This window comes from Microtus ochrogaster, chromosome 7 (assembly GCF_000317375.1).
Source record: "Microtus ochrogaster isolate Prairie Vole_2 chromosome 7, MicOch1.0, whole genome shotgun sequence".
Classification (NCBI taxonomy): domain Eukaryota; kingdom Metazoa; phylum Chordata; class Mammalia; order Rodentia; family Cricetidae; genus Microtus; species Microtus ochrogaster.
This window is the reverse complement of record NC_022014.1, coordinates 78390954-78412215: the sequence shown is the minus strand read 5'-3', so window position 1 is coordinate 78412215 and position 21262 is coordinate 78390954. Positions and strand designations below refer to the sequence as shown.

The following is a 21262-nucleotide window of genomic DNA, read 5'->3' as shown; positions in this document are numbered from 1 at the left end:
GAGAGAGAGAGAGAGAGAGAGAGAGAGAGAGAGAGAGAGAGAGAGAGGTGCTGGGATGGACCATGGGAGCTCGCTCATGGCCAGAGGAATACTTTTCCATCAGCTACACCCCTCGGCCTGAATTGAAATATTTCTAGGTGACTTTGAATGACTCATTTAGCCTCTGAACTATAAATGAGAACATTTATAGTTGTCTCACAAAGTTCCTGTGGTTATGAAACATTCTAAACCACTTGCCACATAGCCAGCACAAATCAACATGCAACAACAGCCATTATGCAGAGATGCTGGTGCACAGGCCCCTTGAAGATCTGATAGCTCTTGTTCTCTGCAGCCATGGGGTAGGAAATCCATTCTGATAAGCTCTCTAGACCTCTTCCCTCCCGAAGGGATGAGCAACGCAGCAAATACTCTGTGGCTTGAGTAAAAGGGCAAGATTCTTTCCCAGAATTCCTATCTCTCCCTGGAAGTTCAACCTATCCTTTCCTGCCTAGCTATTGGCTGTTCAGCTCTCTTTTTCTTTTCTTCTTGTTTTTTTTTTTTCCGAGACAAGGTTTCTCTTTCTCTTTGGAGCCTGTCCTGGAACTTGCTCTGTAGACCAAGCTGGCCTCGAATTCACAGAGATCTGCCTGCCTCTACCTCCTGAATGCTGTGATTAAAGGCGTGTGCCACCACCTCCCAGCTTCAGCTCTTTATTAAGCCAATCAGAAGGTGCCTTAGGCAGAAGTAAAACAGAGACACATCTTCACACAGTGTACAAGAAGATTATGCTGTGGCATAAGAACAGACAGGAGGATCAATGGAACAGAATAGAAGACCTGGATATCAATCCACACATCTTCGAACACTTGATCTTTGATAAAGAAGCAAAAAATATCAAATGGAAAAAAGAAAGCATATTTAACAAGTGGTGCTAGTATAACTGGATATCAACATATAGAAGAATGAAAATAGACCCATATCTATCACCATACACAAAACTCAAGTCCAAATGGATCAAAGACCTTAACATAAAGCAAGCCACACTGAACCTTACAGAAGAGAAAGTGTGGGAAGTACACTTGAATGCATTGGCACAGGGAACCACTTCCTAAATATAACCCCAGTAGCACAGACACTGAGAGAAACAATTAATAAATGGGACCTCCTGAAACTGAAGAGCTTTGTAAAGCAAAGGACATGGTCAACAAGACAAAACGACAGCCTACACAATGGGGAAAGATCTTCACTAACCCCACATCAGACAGAGGTCTGATCTCCAAAACATACAAAAAAGTCAAGAAATTGGACACCAAAAGATCACATAATCCAATTTAAAAAAAAAAAAGGAGTACAGACCTAAACAGAGAACTCTCAACAGAGGCATCTAAAATGGCTGAAAGACACTTAAGGAAATGTTCAACATCTTTAGTCATCAGAGAAATGCAAACCAAAACAACTCTTGAGATTCCATCTTACACCTATAAGAATGTCCAAGATCAAAAATACTGATGACAACTTATGCTGGAAAGGTTGTGGGGAAAAGGGAACACTTCTGCATTGCTGGTGGGAATGCAAGCTGGTATAACCTCTTTGGATGTCAGTGTGGCGATTTCTCAGAAAATTAGGAAACAACCTTCCTCAAGACCCAGTAATACCACTTTTGGGTATATATCCAAAGGATGCTCAATCATGCCACAAGGACATGTGCTCAACTATGTTCATAGCAGCTTTGTTTGTCATAGCCAGAACCTGGAAAAACCTAAGTGCCCCTCAACCGAAGAATGAATAAGGAAAATGTGGTACGTTTACACAATGGAGTACTTACTACACAGCTTGAATTTTGCAGGAAAATGGATGGAGCTAGAAAACATCATTTTGAGTGAGGTAATCCAGACCCAGAAAGACAATTATCACATGTACTCACTCATAGGTGGTTTTTAAACATAAAGCAAAGAAAGCCAGACTACAAACCACAATCCCAGAGAACTTAGACAAAAATGCGGACACTAAGACTTACATAGATCTAATCTACATAGGAAGTAGAAAGTATAAAAAGACAAGATCTCCTGAGTAAATTGGGAGCATGGGGATCTTGGGGGAAGGATTGAAGGGAGGAGGGGAGAGGCAGGGAGGGGAGCAGAGAAAAATGTAGAGCTCAATAAATATCAATAAAAAAAGATTATGCTGACAGTCAGGCCGTAGTGATACATGTCTTTAATCCCGGCAAAGGGAGGAGGCAAAGGTAGGTGGATCTTTATAAACTCCAGGCCAGCCTGGTCTACATAGTAATACCATCTTTCATTTTTTTAATGTGTATGAGTGTTTTATATGGATGCAGATATGTGTACCACATGCATGTCTGGAGCCTGCAGAATCCAGAAGAGATCACTGGATCCCCTGAAACTGGAGTTACATACAGTTAATTTTGATCTTTTACGTGGGTGCTGGGAACAGAACCCAGGTATCCTGCAAGAACAAAAGGTCCTCTAAACTGCTGAACCATCTCTTCAGCCTTCCTGAGACCATGTCTACATGGTCTATAAGGGACAGGGTGGGGATGCAACAGTGTTGCCTAGCATGCCGGAAGCCCTGGGTTCAATCCCCAGCACCAAAGAAACTGGATGTGATGGCAAATGCCTGTAATCCCAGCACTTGGGGAGGATCAGAAGGACCCTTTAGGTGGCATCACAAGGTAGAAGAAGGACCAGAAGTTCAAGGCCATCTTCAGCTACACAGAAAGTTTGAATCTAACCTCAAACTTTTTTGAGAATCCTGTCTCAAAAAGATAGAAAATATTCCTCCTCCTGCTGATCGTGAATGCCCTGCCTGGTAGAGCTCCAGTTCCCTGACCCCATGGGCAGATCACCTCACCTTGCTCTGGGGGAGCTCCCCAAGTCAGAATATAAACTCTAAGGCAGTATAGACCCTAGTGTTTTGTTCATGAGCATGCTTGGCATAGCTGACTCTGCAGACACAGACTTTGTCAAGAGTTCAGGGAGCAGAGTGACCTCAAAGAAATGCAGAACTTGGGGGTGGGTGGAGCTCATATCCGCCCCTCATTTGTAGTGGTGCACGGGAGGAGCCAAGCACGTGAGACGCAGAGACAAAACTGTGGCTCCACGGCCATTGCTGCTTTTAGAATACTGGTGCATATTTTATTAAAGAAGAGAATAAAGCATTTGCAAATATATTTCTCTCATGTATACTTCAAAGGTGATGGTGGCCGGCTGCTACAGAACTGGAGAAGTGAACAGGCCCAAACTCCTCTACCCTAGATGACAGAGACACACAGAGGGCCTGGAGGTGCCCAGCCCCAAGGGACGAAAGGTTCCAAGTTGCATGAACAGAAGGATCCAGATGACAGCAGGCATCACAGTGCCACCTGGAGCAAGGTCGAGTCTCCAGGAATGTCGGACATGCTTGGTAAGAAAGAGGTAAGGCATGGCGGTTCCCACTGGGGTCCCAGCACAGAGGCCAGAGTCACTGCCTCTCACTGGATTGTATGGCTCCTTTGATTTTGAGAAGGGTGGCAGAAGGAACCAGAGGCCCTGAAGGGCTGCTGTGGGCAAGCTGGGGACCTGGGCATCTCTAAGACAAAGCTGGACTTCCTGAAGTTTTAGATTAAAATATTGAACCCTTGATCCAGGTTGGACCTCAAAAGTCCCCCCATAAAGGTGGGAGGTAAAGACCAGACATTCTGTAGGAACGCGGCAAAGGAGGAATTTCTTTCTCAACTTAAAAATACTTAACATGGAGTAAAGATCTTACAGTCCCTGGTGAAGGATGGGGCGGACGCTGGGACCTGGACTGGTAACGCTCACACAGGACGTTCTGGAGGCTGCAGATGTGAACGGTCCCAGGGCTGGCCTGAGGAAGGGAGGGGTGAATGAGACATCATGGTCCCTGAGATGGGGGCAGGTGCAGAGAAGGGAAGGAAGCAGAAGTGGCAGGACTCCCACCATCCCTGCCCCGGAGAAGGTATTTCCAGGGATGGAACTCTGAGAGGAAACGGACACTACCCAGGTATGGCTGCTGAGGGGCTCTCTCTTCCTGCAATCAGATTGGCTACAGAACTGTGGCGAGCTGAAGGTCTTTGCCAGGGCTGGAGGGGTACACTCGGGCGTGGCTAACGCTTCCTGCTCTGCAGTGTGGGAGCTAGCGATTTCGGCCCATTTCGGCCCTGCTCAGAACTCCGGGAGTGGTACAGCTAGGGGGATGACAGTCATGGCTGGCAGAAAGCAGTGACTGGTCGAGGAGACCCCAGCACCAGCCATGGCTGGCTCTGAGATCCCCTTTCAAGTGTTTCCAGTTGTGGCAAGGCTCAAGGAGACCTTGCGTTGCAAATCTCTCAGGAAAACAACTTTGGGGCGGGGGAGGGGGAGTCAGCTAAGCAAGAAAGGCCTGCAGAAGACTGGCCAGAGGGTGAAGCCGAGGGCTGAGAAGCCCCCAGGGTCAGTGGGGGGAGGGTGTTTGGCTTTTAAACCGAGCTGTGCCTTCAAGCTGAAGCAAAGTGGTCAAGGGCGGCAGGACAGGTGAACCAGGCCACCAACAGGAAATATGCTGTGTCCCCAGATCAGAGAGGCCTCCCTGCTCATTCGCCAGCCACTGGTCAGGATATATTACTGTGAAAAGGGCTTTCTTACTTGCCAAGAGGCTGCCACCCAGGCACGAGGGACACCCCCCTCCCCCTCTTGGCAGGGAGGCAGGGGGAGGCTGCAGGCCTAGAGAGGGGTCACTTGCTGCTGGGAGTCTTTACTTTGGTGGCATTGATGTCTGCCTTGGTCTTCTGAATCCTGGCAAAGATCTCTTTGAAGAGCGCCTTGTACTCGGGCTGGCTCTGCTCTAGCCGTTTATCCACGGCCTCCACGTGCTGGCTTAGGCTTTTCTCACCCACCTTGCCCTCTCCCAGGCCCTCCTCGCCCCCCAGTAGGTCCCTCCATGAGCTGTCCCTGGAGATGGGCCGCGAGGTCTGCACCCCCGCGTGCCGCACCCCGGCACCATGCTGCCGGCATTTGCTCAGCAGCTCCTCGTATTTCTCCAGCAGCGCGTGGTACTGCTCATCCACCTCCCTCAGAATAGACATACCGCGCCTGCGCACACTATTGGCATGCAGCGTGAGGTTGCCAGCATGGCGGCTGGCTGGGTCTTTGGCCACGATGGCATTGAGTGCTGTGTCACTGCAGCTTTTGCGTACTGCATGGCTGGGGGAGGCTGCAGGCGAGGCGACACCATCCTGGGCGTTGGAATCATCCCCGATGCCTGGCTGGGGGTCATCAGCTTCAGGGGCCTGAGTGAGGGGCGCCAGCAAAGCCTCAGCCAGGTGCTCATCACGGGCCAGCAGGTAGGTCTTGGCCTGCTTCATCTGCTGCAGCTCCAGCAGCTCAGCCTCTAGCTCTTGCACGCGCAGGCGGCAGCCCTCCATCTCACACAGCTGTCGCTCCAGCTCCGTGTACTCTTGGAGTACCACTGTGTACTCGCGCTCTACCCGCTCCTTGCGCTGTCGCTCCTGGCTCACCTGGGAACGCAGCACCCCCACCAAGGTCTGCAGCCGTTCGTTCTCCTGCTCCAGGGGCCGAGGGCCCAGCTCTAGTGAGGAACTGTGCAGGCGGAAGGCATCCTCACACCTGCTGGGGGACAGGCAGAGGTAGTTAGTCAAGGTCACACTCCGAACCAAAGTGTCAGGCACTGGGCTCTCTTGTCCACCTGTCTAACTCTTCCTTTTGCCCCTCTGAGTGACCATCCACCCCTCTAACTTTCTCTCCTGGCTGTGTCTGGGAATGCTGACCTATATGGATTTCTCCAGAATTCTCCAGCAAAGGAAGACACAAGGGAAGGTTAAATGTGGGAACAAAGGAGACCTCCAAGTTGCGGGCTGGTGCTGGCCAGCCAGACCTCTTCATACCTTCTAGATCCTGTACTCTCTCTCCCTCTAGACCCTGATGCCTGGGGACGGCAGTGGCCCTGTTCTGTTGTTTCAACACACACTTCTTTTGCTTTAACTTTTTTTTCAAGGCAGGGTTTCTCGGTGCAATAGCCCTGGCTGTCCTGGAACTCACTCTGTAGACCAGGCTGGCCTTGAACTCACAAAGATCTGCCTGCCTCTGCCTCCCAAGTGCTGGGATTAAAGGCGTGAGCCACCACCGCCCCAGTTGTTTTTTTTTTTTAAAATGAGATCTTGTACAGCCTAGTTTGACCTGAGGATGCTAGTGACAACTTGAAGCTCCTGTCTCCACCTTGTGAATGTTGGGATTACAAGTGTGCTCCACCACTCTGTTAGGACGTGTGGGGATGGGGATCAAACTCAAGGGCTTGTGAATGTTAGCTACAGTCTTCCAAATGAGCCCCATCTTCAGCCTCACCTTGATCTTCTTCATTAACCTTTCTCCTAGGCTAGGGATCGAACCCAGGGTAACACACATTCTAGGCAAGTGCCTGGCGACATCCCCAATCCTGTATTCTTTTTTTTTTTTTTTTTTTTGGTTTTTCGAGACAGGGTTTCTCTGTGGTTTTGGAGCCTGTCCTGGAACTAGCTCTGTAGACCAGGCTGGTCTCGAACTCACAGAGATCCGCCTGCCTCTGCCTCCCGAGTGCTGGGATTAAAGGCGTGCGCCACCATCGCCCGGCCTGTATTCTTACATAAGTAGTTGTTGAATTAAGATTTAACGGGAACCAAAAGGTTCAACACTTAACTCCTCCTAGGTTGGAAGCCTGGCTGTGCCGAGTACTAAACACATGACTTTTTCTCATCTGACTTGTAGACAAAATGGATGTGATGATTGTTCGGTTAGCATAGCAATGCCCATGGCTGTCCTTAGCAAGCAAGCATCCTGATGGCTTGGACCAGACCCAGTCCTCCTCCCCAGCTACTGTCCACCGTGCTCCTTCATTCCTCAGCTGGAACTCTCGGAAGGCTGAGACACACCGGGGCCCTTGCCTACCGGGGGCTCGTGCACAGCTCCTTCAGGCAGGGGAAGGTATGGATGGTTCTCCTGCGCTCCCTCTTTTCTCGGCGAACCCGAAGCTGCTCCAGGCCTCGCAGCTGCTCCACCTGGGCTTGCAGTTCCTCGACCTGGGACTGCAGGCGCTCAATGGTCTCTGTCAATCTGGGATAGGATGAAGGCAACCAGGAGAGACGTCTTTTTGTTGTTCCTTTCAAAGATTGTTAGGGCTGGAGAGAGGGCTCAGTCATTAAAAGCTGGCTCACAACCAAAAAACGTGGAGATTGATTTTGTATGCAGGTGCCTGAGGAGGCCAAAAGGGGGCGTTGGATCCCCTGGAACTGGGACAGGGTGGCTGTGAGCCACTCACTGTGAGTGCTGGGAACCAAACCCTGGTTCTAGAGTAGCAAACACTCTCAACCTTTTGGCCATTTCTCAAGCCCCACCTGGGGGAAGTCTTAAGGAGACAGGACGCCTCCTCACTGCTGTTTGTAGATGGAAGACATGGAGTTAAGGACAGACAGACAATCTTGAGCACACTGTCTGGGGTTAGAGTCTGAGAACTCTCTGCCACATCCAAGGACCTGCCCTTTTATACATCGCAGGGAGAGCCAATCACTTCTCCTCAGTCACCTTTAGTCCCTATGTATCTGTACATGTGTGCATGTTCATGTGTGTGTGGATACATGTGGAGGCCGGAGGATGACCTTGGGTATCACACCTTCACAAGCTAGCCCCCTCGTTTTTTGAGACTGGCTCCCACTAGAACCCAGGGATCCTTGATTCAGCTAGGGTGGGACCCAGCCATCACCAGCTCCCCAGTTTGAGATTACGAATGCACGCTATCGTGTCTTACATTTTACACACGTGCCAGGACTTGAACTCAGGTGCTCACGCCTGTGCGACCAGGACATTTCCCCAACCCCACTTCCGGTTCCTGCATCACACCCCTTCCCCGCCCCTCTGTCACCACCACCATACACTGCAGTGACATTTACATCTCTGTCTTCCTTCCCATGTGCGAGGTCTCAGAGGGCAGGTCAGAGTCACTGAATCTTTAGTGCCTCAAACTGAGCCTGGTGTGTAATTGGCAAATAAGCACGGGTGGAAGGTTATCTTCTGGAATACAGGTGACTTTTCATCTATCGCTTGTGAGGGGCTGGAGAGATGGCTCAGAGGTTAAAAGCACTTGCTGCTCTTGCAGAGGACCCGGGTTTTGTTCCCGCCACCCACACACATTGTGGCTCATGACCATCCGCAACTCTAGCTCCAGAGGATCCTGTACCCTCTCCTGGCCTCAGAGAGTATGGCTCACACACGGTGCACAGACACACATGCAGGCAAAACACCCACCCACACAGAATAAAAATAAATTATAAAAAGAAAGGACGGGCTTAGCAGTGGTGGCACACATGTTGAATCCCAGCACTCAAGAGGCAGAGGTGGGCCGATCTCTGTGAGTTCAAGGGCAGCCTGCCCTACAGAGTGAGCTCCCGGACAACCAGGGCTATACAGAGAAACCCTGTCTTGGTAAAATAACAAAAAAAGGAGGAGGAGGAGGAGGAGGAGGAGGAGAGGAGGAAGAGGAGCAGGAAGAGGGGGGAGAGGAGGAAGAGAAGGAAGAAGAGAAAGAAGAGGAAGAGAAGAAGGAGGAGGAGGAGGGAAGGGACTATAGTTTTCACAGGATGAATGTCTAAGCACACACCGCACACAGAGCACACAGAGCTGACAGGGATGGCCTTGCTACCAGCCCAGGCTCTTCAGCATCGTCTTCTAAGAATGTGTGAGTCTCCCTGTCAGCCCACGTGTTCAGTCCTGGGCCTGTCCCTCACCATCCCAGCCCTCACCCGTGGATCTTCTGCTGGGCAGCCTTACTCTCCAGCACCAGCCTCTGATTGGTCAGCTCCAGGTCTCGGGCTGTCAGGTCCAGCTGCTCGTACACTTTGGCATGCTGTTCATTCACCAGCCGCAGCGTGTCCAGCTGCTTGGTCAAGTACTAGGGGAGGAGGTAAGGGTAGAACAAACCTTTATAATGAGGTAGGGACAAAGATCTCTGCCTGGCCCCCCTACCACCGCTAGACCAATCGACTTTGAGATTCGTGCTCGCTGGAGCAGGGGGTGAAGACCACGGTGCAGTAGGCTGCTTGGGATGGGTGGGCAGGTGTGGATTAGGAAAGGAAAGCTGGGAGGCCTTTGGTGAGGTGCACAAATGCACACACAGGCCCCGGCCAAAGGCTCTCGAGAGACGGGAGGAGCGATGCGGAGCCCGGGGTCCCTCACCTCGATCTCCTGCACTTGCTCCTCATTGGTGGAATACATTTGTTGCAGGGACTCCTCCAGCTCCTTGTTCCTCTCCAGCAGAGTCTTCCCCAGCTCTGCCGCCAAGTGCAAGTCTGGGGGAAGGGAGGTGAGGGCAAACAGAACAGAGAGTGAGGACAGCAGAGAGCCCTCATCAATGCCCTAGCACTGATGTGCGGCTGGGCTCTTGGTGACTCGGTGTCACCAGCACAGGCTATTCTCAGGAGCCCTAGTGTGGCTAGAGATGGAAACCAGGGGCTGAGCATCTGGGCTGGTGTCACTTCTATCTCTTCTTGTCCTTCGCGTATCTGGTTTGGTTTCATTTGTACAGGATCTTACTGTGAAGCCCGGGCTAGCCTAAGGCTCAAGATCCTTCTGCCTCGGCTTCCTGAATGCTGGGATTGAGAATATGTGCTACCAACTAGCTTGGTATTTCTTTCTGCTTGATGTAAAAAACAAATGAGTACAGAAAAGTGAAAAGCCAACAATTAAAAAAAAATTAGTTGAGCTGTGTGGTGGGGCACTTTTAGTTCTAGCACTCAGGAGGCAGAGGCAGGTGGGTCTCTGTGAGGCTGAGGCCAACCAGGGATACACACTGAGACCCTGTCTCAAAAGCAAAAACAAAAACAAAACAAAACAAAAATCAGCGAGGGTCTGGAGAGGCAGCTCTGTACTCAAGAGCTCTCTGCTATTTTTACAGAGAACCAGAACCAGAGTTTGGTCCCCTGCAAGCAATCACAATTGTCTGTAACTCTAGCCTCAGGGGATGAAGCAATCCTCTTCTAGCTTTCATGAGGGGCACCTGCACACACACACCCCTAAAATAATACTGGACCAGTGAGATAGCTCGGTGGGTAAAGGCAATTGCTGCTGAACCCGAATTCACTCCCCAGGACCTTCTGTAGGGTAAAAGGGACAACTGGGGCAGGAAACCAACCAATCACTGAGTACCCTGACTCTGAACCCAGAGTCAGAGAAAGAAATACACCCTGGATTTAAGACCTGGGCCAGGGAGAGAAACATCTTCATCCCTGAACCAGGACTAAACGACAGGTGCCCTGGCTCTGAAACTAGTCTCAAAGAAACACACTTTGTCCCTAGAATCAGAGCCAGTGAAAGAAATATGCCCTGGTCCTGATATTAGAGTCAAAAAGCTAAAAAGAACCAGTGAAAGAAACACAGTTTGGCCATGAAGTCAGAGCCACCTCTGCCCCTGGCCAGCTAAATTGACCAATCCCTGAGCAGGGAAAAGTTAACCAATCCCTGTTCTCCCTGGGAAAACTCCGCCCCTAAGAAGCCCTATATAAAGAGCTGAAGTTAAGCCGCAGAATCAGCCACTCCCCTGGACTCCTCCTTCCCAAATAAATCTCTTTCTCAAAAGAGTCTTGGGTGAAGACCTTCATTCGCCAGTGCAGAGGAGGAGGACCTGGCTGGGATGTCCCTTAGGGGACTGAGCTGAAAAGCCTTGCTGAGATGCTCCCTAGGGGGCTTCAGCAAGGCTGTGGAGCAGAACAGAAGAACCTTGCTAGGAGCTCCTTAAGGGGCTGAGCAAGGCCAGGGAAGGATTGCCAGAGCCGGAGGAGATTGCTACATTTCTGAAGGGGGCTTCCTCTTGCAGAGCATTAGCAGAAGAAACTTCTTGGGGAGAAGAAGCTGACAGCTCTGCTAGGGCGCTCCCTTGAGGGAGCAGAGCAGAACTCAGCTGTAGCGGCTCTCCAGGAGAGGAGCAGGATCCCTACATCCTGCGGGGAGACCATCCCCCACCACACCCCAGCTTAGGCCAGGACACCTTTCGTCCAGGGCTGAGCTGTCCTATTGTGGCTCTACCCCTCCAGAGCTGTCCTAGTCTGGCTCTAAGTATATCCTGGCTTCCCAATAAGTCAGGATATCCCAATACCACTACTGTACCACATTCCCCTACACCTTCATGGTGGAAGAACAGAACCAACCCCTACAAGGTGCCCTCTGATCTGCACATGCATGCCCACACACACACATATGTATGCAACACACACAAAATGAAGCACAAATGCAAAGCACACTGTCTTTGTCTGCGTCTGCCTTTCTCCTATAACAACATATCACGGCATGTTTCTGTGGGTAATGCACATATTATTACATGTATGCACACTATTAGTGGATGCAGAAGACGCTACTGTATATATAAAGTTCTAAACACCTTCGTTTAGACGGTCCTTACTGTTGGGTGTTTAGAGCATCTTTGAGTATTTTCTCTATTAAAAGGGAAACTATGAGCCTAGTGTGTTGTGGGATATTTGTACACTGTGTAAAGATGTATTGCTGTGATTGATTTAACAAAGAGCTGAATGGCCAATAGCTAGGCAGGAGGTATAGGTGGGACTTCCAGGCAGAGAGAGGAAATAGGAGATAATCTAGATGCACAGGAGACACCAGAAGATGGGGGGTGAGGGGGAAGGGAAGAAGCAGGATGGGCAGTATGGTGATGAGGTGACAGGCCTCATGGAAGAGTGTACACCAAAAAATATGGGTTAATTTAAGTTATAAGAACTAGTTAGGAATAAGGCTGAGCTTTTATAATTAATAATAAGTCTCTGTGCCATTATTACTACCTCACAGGTGTGGTGTGCATGCCTAACCCCAGGACTCAGGAAACTGAGGCAGGAGGATCAGGAGTTTGAGGCCAGTCTAAGTTACATGAGATTCTGTCTCAAAAAACAAAACAAACAAACAAAAAACCCAAAACAAAAAACAACAAAAGCTTGAAGCTATGCCATAGGCCCAAGATCCTAACTCCTCAGGAGGCTGAGGCAAGAGGACCACAAGTTTAAGGCCACTTTGGGCAACTCAGACACTGTCTCCATGGTGGTGCATGCCTTTGATCCCAGCACTCAGGAGGCAGAGGCAGGTGGATCTCTGTGAGTTCGAGGTTAGCCCGGTTTACAGAGCTAGTTCCAGGACAGCCAAGGTAGTTACACAGAGAAAACCCTGTCTCAAAAAACCAAAAAATTAAATCAAAGAGCCAGAACCTGGAAACAACCTAAATGCCCTTCAATGGAAGAATGGATGAAGAAAGTATGGAATATATACATATTAGAGTACTACTCAGCAGTAAAAAACAAGGACTTCTTGAATTTTGCATGCAAATGGATGGAAATAGAAAACACTATCCTGAGTGAGGTAAGCCAGACCCAAAAAGAGGAACATGGGATGTACTCACTCATATTTGGTTTCTAGCCATAAACAAAGGACATTGAGTCTATAATTAGTGATCCTAGAGAAGCTAAGTAAGGAGAACCCAAAGAAAAACATAGGCATCCTCCTGAATATTAACCTTCATCAGGCGATGAAAGGAGACAGAGACAGAGACCCATATTGGAGCACCGGACAGAAATCTCAAGGTCCAAATCAGGAGCAGAAGGAGAGAGAGCACGAGCAAGGAACTCAGGACTGCGAGGGGTACACCCACACACTGAGACAATGGGGATGTTCTATTGGGAACTCACCAAGGCCAGCTGGCCTGGATCTGAAAAAGCCTGGGATAAAACCGGACTCGCTGAACATAGTGAACAATGAGGACTACTGAGAACTCAAGAACAACGGCAATGGGTTTTTGATCCTACTGCACGTACTGGCTTTGTGGGAGCCTAGGCAGTTTGGATGCTCACCTTACTAGACCTGGATGGAGGTGGGTGGTCCTTGGACTTCCCACAGGGCAGGGAACCCTGATTGCTCTTTGGGCTGATGAGGGAGGAGGACTTGATTGGGGGAGGGGGAGGGAAATGGGAGGCGGTGGCGGGGAAGAGAAAGAAACCTTTAATAAATAAATAAATTAAGAAAAAAACCCAAAAAATAAATGAATAAAAAATGTAAGAGGAGGGTAAGCATTTGGGCTTGGTAGCTCATATCTGCAATCCTAGCACTTGAGAGGTTGAGGCAGGAGGATTGCATCAGGTTCCATGGCAGTCAGGACTAAAGGGTGAAACCTTGTCTTAAAAACTTAACACCCTTGCCAGGTGGTGGTAACACACACCTTTAATCCCAGCACTTGGGAGGCAGAGGCAGGCGGATCTCTGTGAATGAGTTCCAGGACAGGCTCCAAAGCTACACAGAGAAACCTCATCTTGAAAAACCAAAACCAACCAACCAACCAACCAAACAAACAAAAACTCCCCAAAACTTAACACCTCAGAGTTGGAGAGATAGCTTAGTGGTTAAGAGTACTGGACCTGAGTTCAGGTCCCAGCACCCACATGGCAGCTCTCAACAGTTGGCAACATGGCAACACTAGTCCCAAGGGATCCAATGTCGTCTTCTTGCTTCTTTGGGCACTAGGCACTCACATAGTACACATACATACATGTGAGCAAAACAATCATACACAAAAGTTTGTAATCTTTGTTAGCAATCACTAACAAACAGTAAAGGGGGGCTGGGGATGGAGTTCACTGCTAGAAGCAGTAGAGGGACTGCCTGTGTGACGATCTGGGTCCCTGTCCAGAACTGCAAAGTAAGAGTCAAACTAGAATTAACTCCACCTCATTAAAACCTTAGTGCAAATCACTACCTCTTGTGAGAACACATTCCTAGAAACAGAATTAGTTGGTGAACAGTAGGCTTGTATAACCCATTTGGCCAGAAGCAGGAAAGCACTGATTATTTTTATTATTTAACATTATGAGGCCGTTTGTTAGACCAACCTTCATTCTAGGCTGAGGATGTAAATCTGGACCAAGATTTGTAGAAGCAGCTGTTCCGGGGCCAATAAGAACCAGTGCTATTTTTATATATAATGATAGTTCTGCCTTCCCCTTCTGGTCCTCCTGGCGAGTTTTAGATAGATGGTTGTTTTGGCTACACCCTCTGCAGTGCGGCAGACAGGCCCAGGTGGAGTCTTCCTCTTGGACCCTTACGGAACAGGGACGTTGGATGGGTAGATAGTAGAGCATCCTGCACTTTCAGCTAAGCCTAGGACAGAACTGGTGTTTCCTTGTGAAAGCCAGAGTGGCCCGATCAGCCATGGGACCTAGACAAAAGGCCAAGTCTGAGAAACAATATCGCTCCCATAATGAGGGTAAAGTTTTCTTCTTTCTTTTGCTTTGTTTGAGACAGGGTTTCTCTGTTGCTTTGGAGCTTGTGCTCGAACTCACTTGGTAGACTGGAATGTCCTCGAACTCACGGAGATCCACCTGCCTCTGTGTCTCGAGTGCTGGGATTAAAGGCTTGTGCCACCACTGTCCAGCTCTTCTTTCTTTCTTATCTTGTAGCCCAAACTTGCAATGTAGCTGGCCTCAACCTCCATCCCTCTTCCTCGACCTCCTAAGTGCTGGGATTGTTGGGATGTGCCACACTGTCTGGTCTTATGTGGAGTTGGGGAACCAAACTCAGGGTTTCTTGCATGCTAGGCAATCATTCTACCAACAGAGATGCATCTCCAGCAACTTTCATTGTTGTTGTTTTGAGGTGGGGTCTCATGTAGTCAGGTTTTCCTTGGTATGAGGCCAAGGATGACTTTGAACTCCCGATCCCATCACCTCTGTCTCCCAAGTGGTAGGATATAGACAAGCTCAGATCAGGGGTCTGGTTGAAATAGCCGGAATGGGGCCTCTAGAGCTACATTAATTGGAGAGGGCTTTGTGTCCTGACATCACCGGGGAAGCAGACCACAGAAGCTCCCCTCTAGCTAGGCTGTAATGACACTGTCTGGAACAAACAGTTTTCCCGATGGGAACAAAATTGAATAGTGTAAATCAGATACAAACCCCATAGCCTGGGGCAAGTAACTTGCCTAATGAAGATGCCAAAATGTCCAGTCACCTAATATAAACCTTTATAAGGTATTTGAGGACACTTGGACCAGAGTCTGGAGTTGTCTGCAAAATCTGAAGCCTGATGTTCCCATTGTTGGATGACAATCTTGTGATATATCATGTGCTTGGGGATAACGGGTGTGTGTGTGTGTGTGTGTGTGTGTGTGTGTATGATTGGTTATGGGAGAACCTCGTCATCTTCTTAGGCTGTAACAGGATGGCAGTGTTCAGTTCATCCCCTTCCCAAATGTTTCAGGCCTTGGAACTGTTAGGTGGTTTAGGAAGTGACCATTGCTATACCATATATATACCATATACCATTGCTATACCATATATATACCATATACCATTGCTATACCATATATACGTGCGAGCAGACCCTGCAGCTTAACCAGAATTCAAGGCCAGAGAAATGAGGAAGGGCCAAGGGCAATTTCAATACCAAGCTCCTCCTTCCAGGCGAGCTGGGCTGTGTGTGCAACTCCTTGCTGTTTGTAGGCTGGGATCGGGATGGGGCCTATACCACACTATGAAGGGAGAGACACTGAAGAGTGCCCACAAAGACAGCGAATGTTACTTGGTCGCCCTAGCAGTCCAGTGATGATGAAGGAAGACGGAAAGGAAGCTGCCTGGGGAGGAGGGGGAGAATCTCAGACCGACTCAGGGAAACTGAATCACTTTACAAGCTAAGCTGGTCAGAGCTGCCTGAAGGGATGACGGAAGGAGTCAAGAAGCTGCAGAGCCAGGGGCCTGGAGGGGGCAGCTTGCTGAAGGACAGTGGCAGTTCCGGACTCAGGGGAGGGTGGCCTGGGCACTTGGAAGCCAGCTAAGCAGGATGCGGACACAAGAAAGAGCTTGCTATGGCTGGATCAATAGGCAGCTCTGAACCAAGCCAGGAAGGTACTGAGTCTGGGATGCCACCTCCCCTCCTGGCTCTAGGGGCTTTCTGGGGACCTTAGTGGTTATATGTAACCCCAGAGAAAACAAAAGAGACCCAGAAATCCCACAGCCCCTATGGCTCGGCATCAGGACGGAGCATGGCAGACTCTTCACAGAGAGGCAGGAAATAGGCCAAGGTGGGCACAGGTAAAGGTGACTGAGGTGGAGGACACTAGATGGTGGAGCTGGGGGTTCTGCCCCACAGGCACGAAAGTCAGGAACTCCGGAAGGCCTTCGGGGAAGCAGGGTGGAGAAAAGCTGCCTTTTTCCTAGCCACGTCAGAGCATCCCCTGGGGTGGAGAACTCAAGGCTAGGCAGGAAGGGGAGTCAGGTCAGAAAATCTGTGACTCAGCGGCCATCCGTCAGCCTGGACAGAGGTGGTCACAGGTGGAGGAGGGGGTGGGCAACGGAAGAGCCAGGGCTTGCTTAATAATTAATTCATGGACTTTTCTATTTTTACAGGTGCTCATGGCAACCAGTAGAGGGAACAGAGCAAATCTAAGACCTCACCTGTCCTGACCACCTCCTGCCTCTGGGGCAGAGGCACACCAAAGTCAAACACCATCTCTAGGGACAATCTCTTTGGGAAGGGAAGTTGGGGCTTGGGCCAGGGTAGGAGGGAAAAACAGGCTGGAAGGCTACCTCATGGGTGGGTGGGAAAATCACTCCACGGGCCACCCAGCAGATGGGAGGGAAAGACTTTGGGGCTCGAGCCCAGAGAAGCCGACACAGAATGGGACCTCTGATGTGAGTGTCTTTTGGCAGACACTCCTCCCCATCACTCAGCTCTCCTGGGCTGGCACACAGATCTGAGTGGCCAGCACTTCCTTTGTCCCCTACTTGTCCTCCCCTTCTTTCCTCCACCCTCTGGCTCACATCTCTCCTTGCTGAGGGGACCAAGCTGCCATACAATTGTTACTTTGATCCCTCTCCTCATCTCCTCGCTGGAATACAGGATCAGGACAGGGATTCTGTCCCTAGACCCAGCACAGCCCCCCCACCCAGCCACACACACAGGCAGGAAGGCCCAGTTTCCTCAAACAGTGCTTCATTCCTGGGTATCCCCCTGGTTCCTGGGCTCTGCCTATGACTGGAGCTGCAGGCCAGACCAGCAGGACCCAAGAAGAGAAAGATACAGAGCTCTTCAGCCCCGCTGGAATGGCGATTCCGATCCCTCACCAGAAGCCACACCATCTCCCGCCCCTACTCTCTGGCTCCTTCCTCCCACATCTGGGCTGGGCATGGTGCCAAGCCTTCATTAGGGGTGCGGGAACTAAATGAGATTGCCACAGTATTAGCATCTGCCTCCCCTAGAGGCTATCTTCCACAGAACTCTGCTTTTCATCTTTCCTTCTGAGCTAGCCTCTCCCAGGAAGTCATCTCATAATCACTGACACTGAGAACATACAAGTGGACCTCCCCCACCAGCCCTCGTGTACCCGGAGGTCAGCGGCTAGAACCCTTCCAAGGTCCCAGGATGATGTCTGAAACTCAAATGAGGCCAACAGATGTTCCCAGAGAAGAAAAGTTTTAGGAGTAGTGGCCAGGACAGAGGAGAAGGTGCCACATAAACATGGGGCAGTTCATAGCACAGGGATGTCTAACCCATCGCCCTCCATCCTACACAGGTCTCCCAAGAGTCTGATTCACTGGCAAGAACAGAGACAGCTCCTGGTCTGCAGGTGAAGCCTGGCAGCATGGGGAAGTGGGTCAGGAAACAAAGGCTCCAGGATGCGAGTGCATGCTTCCCATCCTGGCAAAACCAGAGCTCAGGGACCCTGAGGATGGAGACCAGGCCTCCAGGGCACACTGTCTGCTAGCCTTGGGTTTGAATAACTCAGGGCTTGCAGGTGACTGTGGGGAGGTCACTTTTCCCTTGATGCGGTTCCTCACTTCCTCAAGGTATCCGCAAGAACAGGCACCTTGGCAAAGAGGGTGGAGCAGACTCCACTCCAGCAGGCTTTGGTCTTGACCCTGACCCTCTCAGGCCTCCCCACCTCGGCCAAGACGACTCCACCTCTCTTCTCAGTGATGTCAACTTTAGCCACTTCATCACCAGCTTCCAAACCCCTTTCAGGCATCCTCCCTCTTTCCTGGGGCTGTCGTTCGGTAGAACGTGTGAGGAAGCCTAGTGCTGCGAAGGACAACGGGATACTTTTCTCGGGAAGGCTGGAGACTCCACGTAAGGCTTCTCCACAGTCAGCTGCCCGCACCACTCTCTAGCTGGGCAGAGGAAAGCCAGGTGGGGAAACTTTCTCTAGGTCTTAGAGCTCAGAAATTCTGGCCGGGACGAGTGCTGCTGATCTGGGGAGATGACATCTCAACACAGAGTACTCCCAGCCAAAGTACCAGGAATTCCCTGCGGCTACCTAGTTTCCGGGCCCCCTAACAAAACCCTACCAGGGACACCGGAGTAGTCGCTGCTACTAAGATGAGAAGGGTGATGGATGCCCCGTCGACTACACACTTTTGCAGGTCTCGGGTCTATCGTGTCCGAATCTTCCAAGGCAGCGCCCCTCTCAGTCCACGTCCCCATTCTCAAGACTCATGCTCTGTTTGGTGCACCAGGTCCAGCCCAGCCCTTTTCTAGGTGATAACGCCCAACAATGGAGTAGCGGCCAGGGGTCTCGGGGCACACGCCACTTCCTTTCCCACCGTGCTCACCCTGCTCCAGGTCCTGATGATCGTACCAGGACTCCTCCTCCTCTGCGGAGTAGTCCTCCATCCCCGCCGCTCTCCGCATGGCCCCGCGGGTGGCGGTGGGCGGGCGCTGCGGCAGCTCAGGGCCTGGGCTCGCAGCCCGGGACAATGCGGCGGAGGCGGTCCGGGCTTCCCACGTCGCGGGCTCGGGCTGCAGCGCCCCTTCGCCCACCTCTCGCGGCCGCCATCCGCTACCGGCCGTGCGCACAGCGGGGCCTCTCGCTCCCGCGCGCCCTGGGTCCCGTCGAGCTGGGGACGCCGGGTGGCGGCGGCACAAAGGGTGGAGGGGTGGGGACTGCAAAGCGGGACGACGGCTGGGACGACCCGGGACCGCCTGCAGGGCTGCGGCGTCAGGAGAGTGTAGGTGCCACGGCAGATACCCCCTGCCCGCCTCGGGCCCGCACACCACCCGGCCCGCGCCGCGACACCCGGAGCCTCCGCTGCATCTCCGTCCGGCCCCGCTTGCTGCTTCCCAGGCCTCCAGCTCTACGGGGTGGGGTCTGCCGCCGGAGGCCAATCATAAGGAGTATGCAAATAGGGGGCGGGGCCTCGGATGAGGTCCTTCCTGGTGTCCTGGTCTGGGAATTGTTGGATCAACCCTATGTCCTTTTTTTTCCACATCCGACTGTTTTTTTACGTTCGTCTGAAATTATTTTGTTTACTTATTGTTTGTCCTGGCTCATCCTGAGAGCAAGGGTCTGCCTGCTTTCCACAGCGGTCGGTCCTCACCGCGGGGAACGGGGTGACCTACGGATACATGCCATGAACTTCTTTAAAATGGTATTAATTTACAAGCACTTTAAGAGCCAGAAATAGGGATTTGGCTGCTGGAGAGAAGAATGGGGCTTAAGAACTCTTGCTGAGCATCTGAGTTCGGGTTTCCCACACCGATGTCAAGCAGCTCACAAGAGCCTGTAACCCCAGCTGCCGGGGCAATCTGACTCCGATGTTCTCTGGGTACCTGAAATCACGCGAACCTTCACAAGTACACAACACACATACCCACGGTTAGAAAGAGGCTCCTCTGATAACAGTACTTGGGAAGCTGAAGAGGGGGGGTTGTCTTGAGTTCTAGACCAGCTGTTTCATACAGCCTGTTCCAGGCCAGACTAAGCTACAGTGTAGGAGTCTTTCTATAAACTAAGCAAAGCTAAACATTACCTTAAGGGGACTGAGGAGGTGGTTCCGTACACTAAAAGTGCTTATCAGCTTAAAAAAAAAAAAGCAGAGTGTTTATCTTGTTCTTGTATTCCCAGCCCAGCTCTGGGGATGGGGAGCCAAGATAGATGGATCCATGGTGGCTCACTGGACAGACAACCTAGCCTACCTGATGAGCTTCAAGCCAGTGGAAGGCCCTGGTTCAAAAGACAAGGTGGCCGGGCGATGGTGGCGCACGCCTTTAATCCCAGCACTCGGGAGGCAGAGTCAGGCGGATCTCTGTGAGTTCGAGACCAGCCTGGTCTACAGAGCTAGTTCCAGGACAGGCTCCAAAGCCACAGAGAAACCCTGTCTCGAAAAACCAAAAAAAAAAAAAAAAAGGGGGGCCCCTTCAAAAAAACCAAAAAAAAAAAAAAAAAAAAAAAAAGACAAGGTGGACAGCTCCTGAGGAACACTTGGGGGTTGTCCTATGCCCTCAGCACACACGTGAATACACATGAACACACACACATGTACACCCCCCCTCACAACACAACCTTTAAGATCTTAATTTTGAGTTGGAGAATGGCTCAACAGTTTAGAGCACTTGTTGCTCTTATAGAGGTCCTGGGAATGGACCCATATGATTCTCCAGAAACCTCTGTAACTCTGGTTCCAGGGGATCCATTCTCCTCTTCTGACCTCCTTGGGTACCAGACATGTGCGTGATGTGGACACATGCGTGATGTAGACACATACGTGCAGGCAGATACTCACACACATAAATATAGAATAAATAAATACAGACATATAACATCTTTTTTGGTGGGAGGTTCGAGACAGGGCTTCTCTGTGTAGCCCTGTCCTTGTTCTTGGCTGTCCTGGAACTTGCTCTGTAGATGAGGCTGGCTTTGAACTCACAGAGATCTGCCTTCCTCTGGTTCCTGAGTGCTGGGATCAAAGGCGTCTGCCACTGCTGCCTGGTAGAAATATAACTCCTTTAAAAAAGAAGAACCGGAATGTTTAAAAACCTGTGTATCTAGAAACAAGCTGAAAGGAATGAAATTTGAGGATGTTTTCTTGTATTCTGGGCTTTCTCTTTAAGGTTCTGTTTCTTATTGTTTGAGACACAAACCTTATATCCAGTTACACCCTTGAAAGCAATGGTTTAATCCATCCAAGCATCTTTCCTTTAAAGGGCTTTCCTAATTCAAACATTCGTACAACTTGTTTTTGTTGAGACCCATCATGTGTGGGCATTGTTGAAGCACTCTGAATAGATGTTATGATATACCCAGGAAACAACTGAATCCAGAATACAGCAAGACCTGAAAATCTGAGGAAAAGGGCATATGGCCAGGAGAAAAGTGTATGAAAGACGAGACTAGACAATTTCCAGGAAGAAATATCCAAATGACCCAGCCAACATGTGAATAAGGTATTCAGTTTCTCTCCTCTTCTCCCCTCCCCTCCCCTCCC

The 21262-nt window shown here is 50.5% G+C and overlaps 1 protein-coding gene across 2 annotated transcripts; it reads right to left on the bottom strand.

Moving 5' to 3' along the window:
* Positions 1 to 3112: 3112 nt before the first annotated feature.
* Cdr2l (cerebellar degeneration related protein 2 like) lies at positions 3113 to 19114 on the bottom strand. 2 transcript variants are annotated; one of them, XM_026780708.1, is made up of 5 exons: positions 18611 to 19114; positions 9201 to 9313; positions 8768 to 8916; positions 6921 to 7085; positions 3113 to 5609 (listed from the first exon to the last, which is right to left on the bottom strand). In XM_026780708.1, exons 1-5 carry the CDS (start codon positions 18687 to 18689, stop codon positions 4715 to 4717), a joined length of 1401 nt encoding a protein of 466 aa, XP_026636509.1. In that variant the 5' UTR covers positions 18690 to 19114; the 3' UTR covers positions 3113 to 4714. The 2 variants fall into 2 exon arrangements, with proteins under 2 accessions (XP_026636509.1, XP_005350774.1); XM_005350717.2 differs by having other exon boundaries at positions 3113 to 5606.
* Between the last annotated feature and the right edge of the window lie 2148 nt (positions 19115 to 21262).

Bases quoted from the DNA above. Each gene is read 5' to 3' on its own strand.
- Cdr2l (XM_026780708.1), bottom strand. From the start codon at position 18,689: ATGCGGAGAGCGGCGGGGATGGAGGACTACTCCGCAGAGGAGGAGGAG. The intron at 8,917-9,200 runs GTGAGGGACCCC...CTCCTCCCCTAG, and splicing joins AGCAAGTGCAGGAGATCGAG to TACTTGACCAAGCAGCTGGA. The intron at 5,610-6,920 runs GTAGGCAAGGGC...CCTGTCCCCCAG, and splicing joins GAGCTGTGCACGAGCCCCCG to CAGGTGTGAGGATGCCTTCC.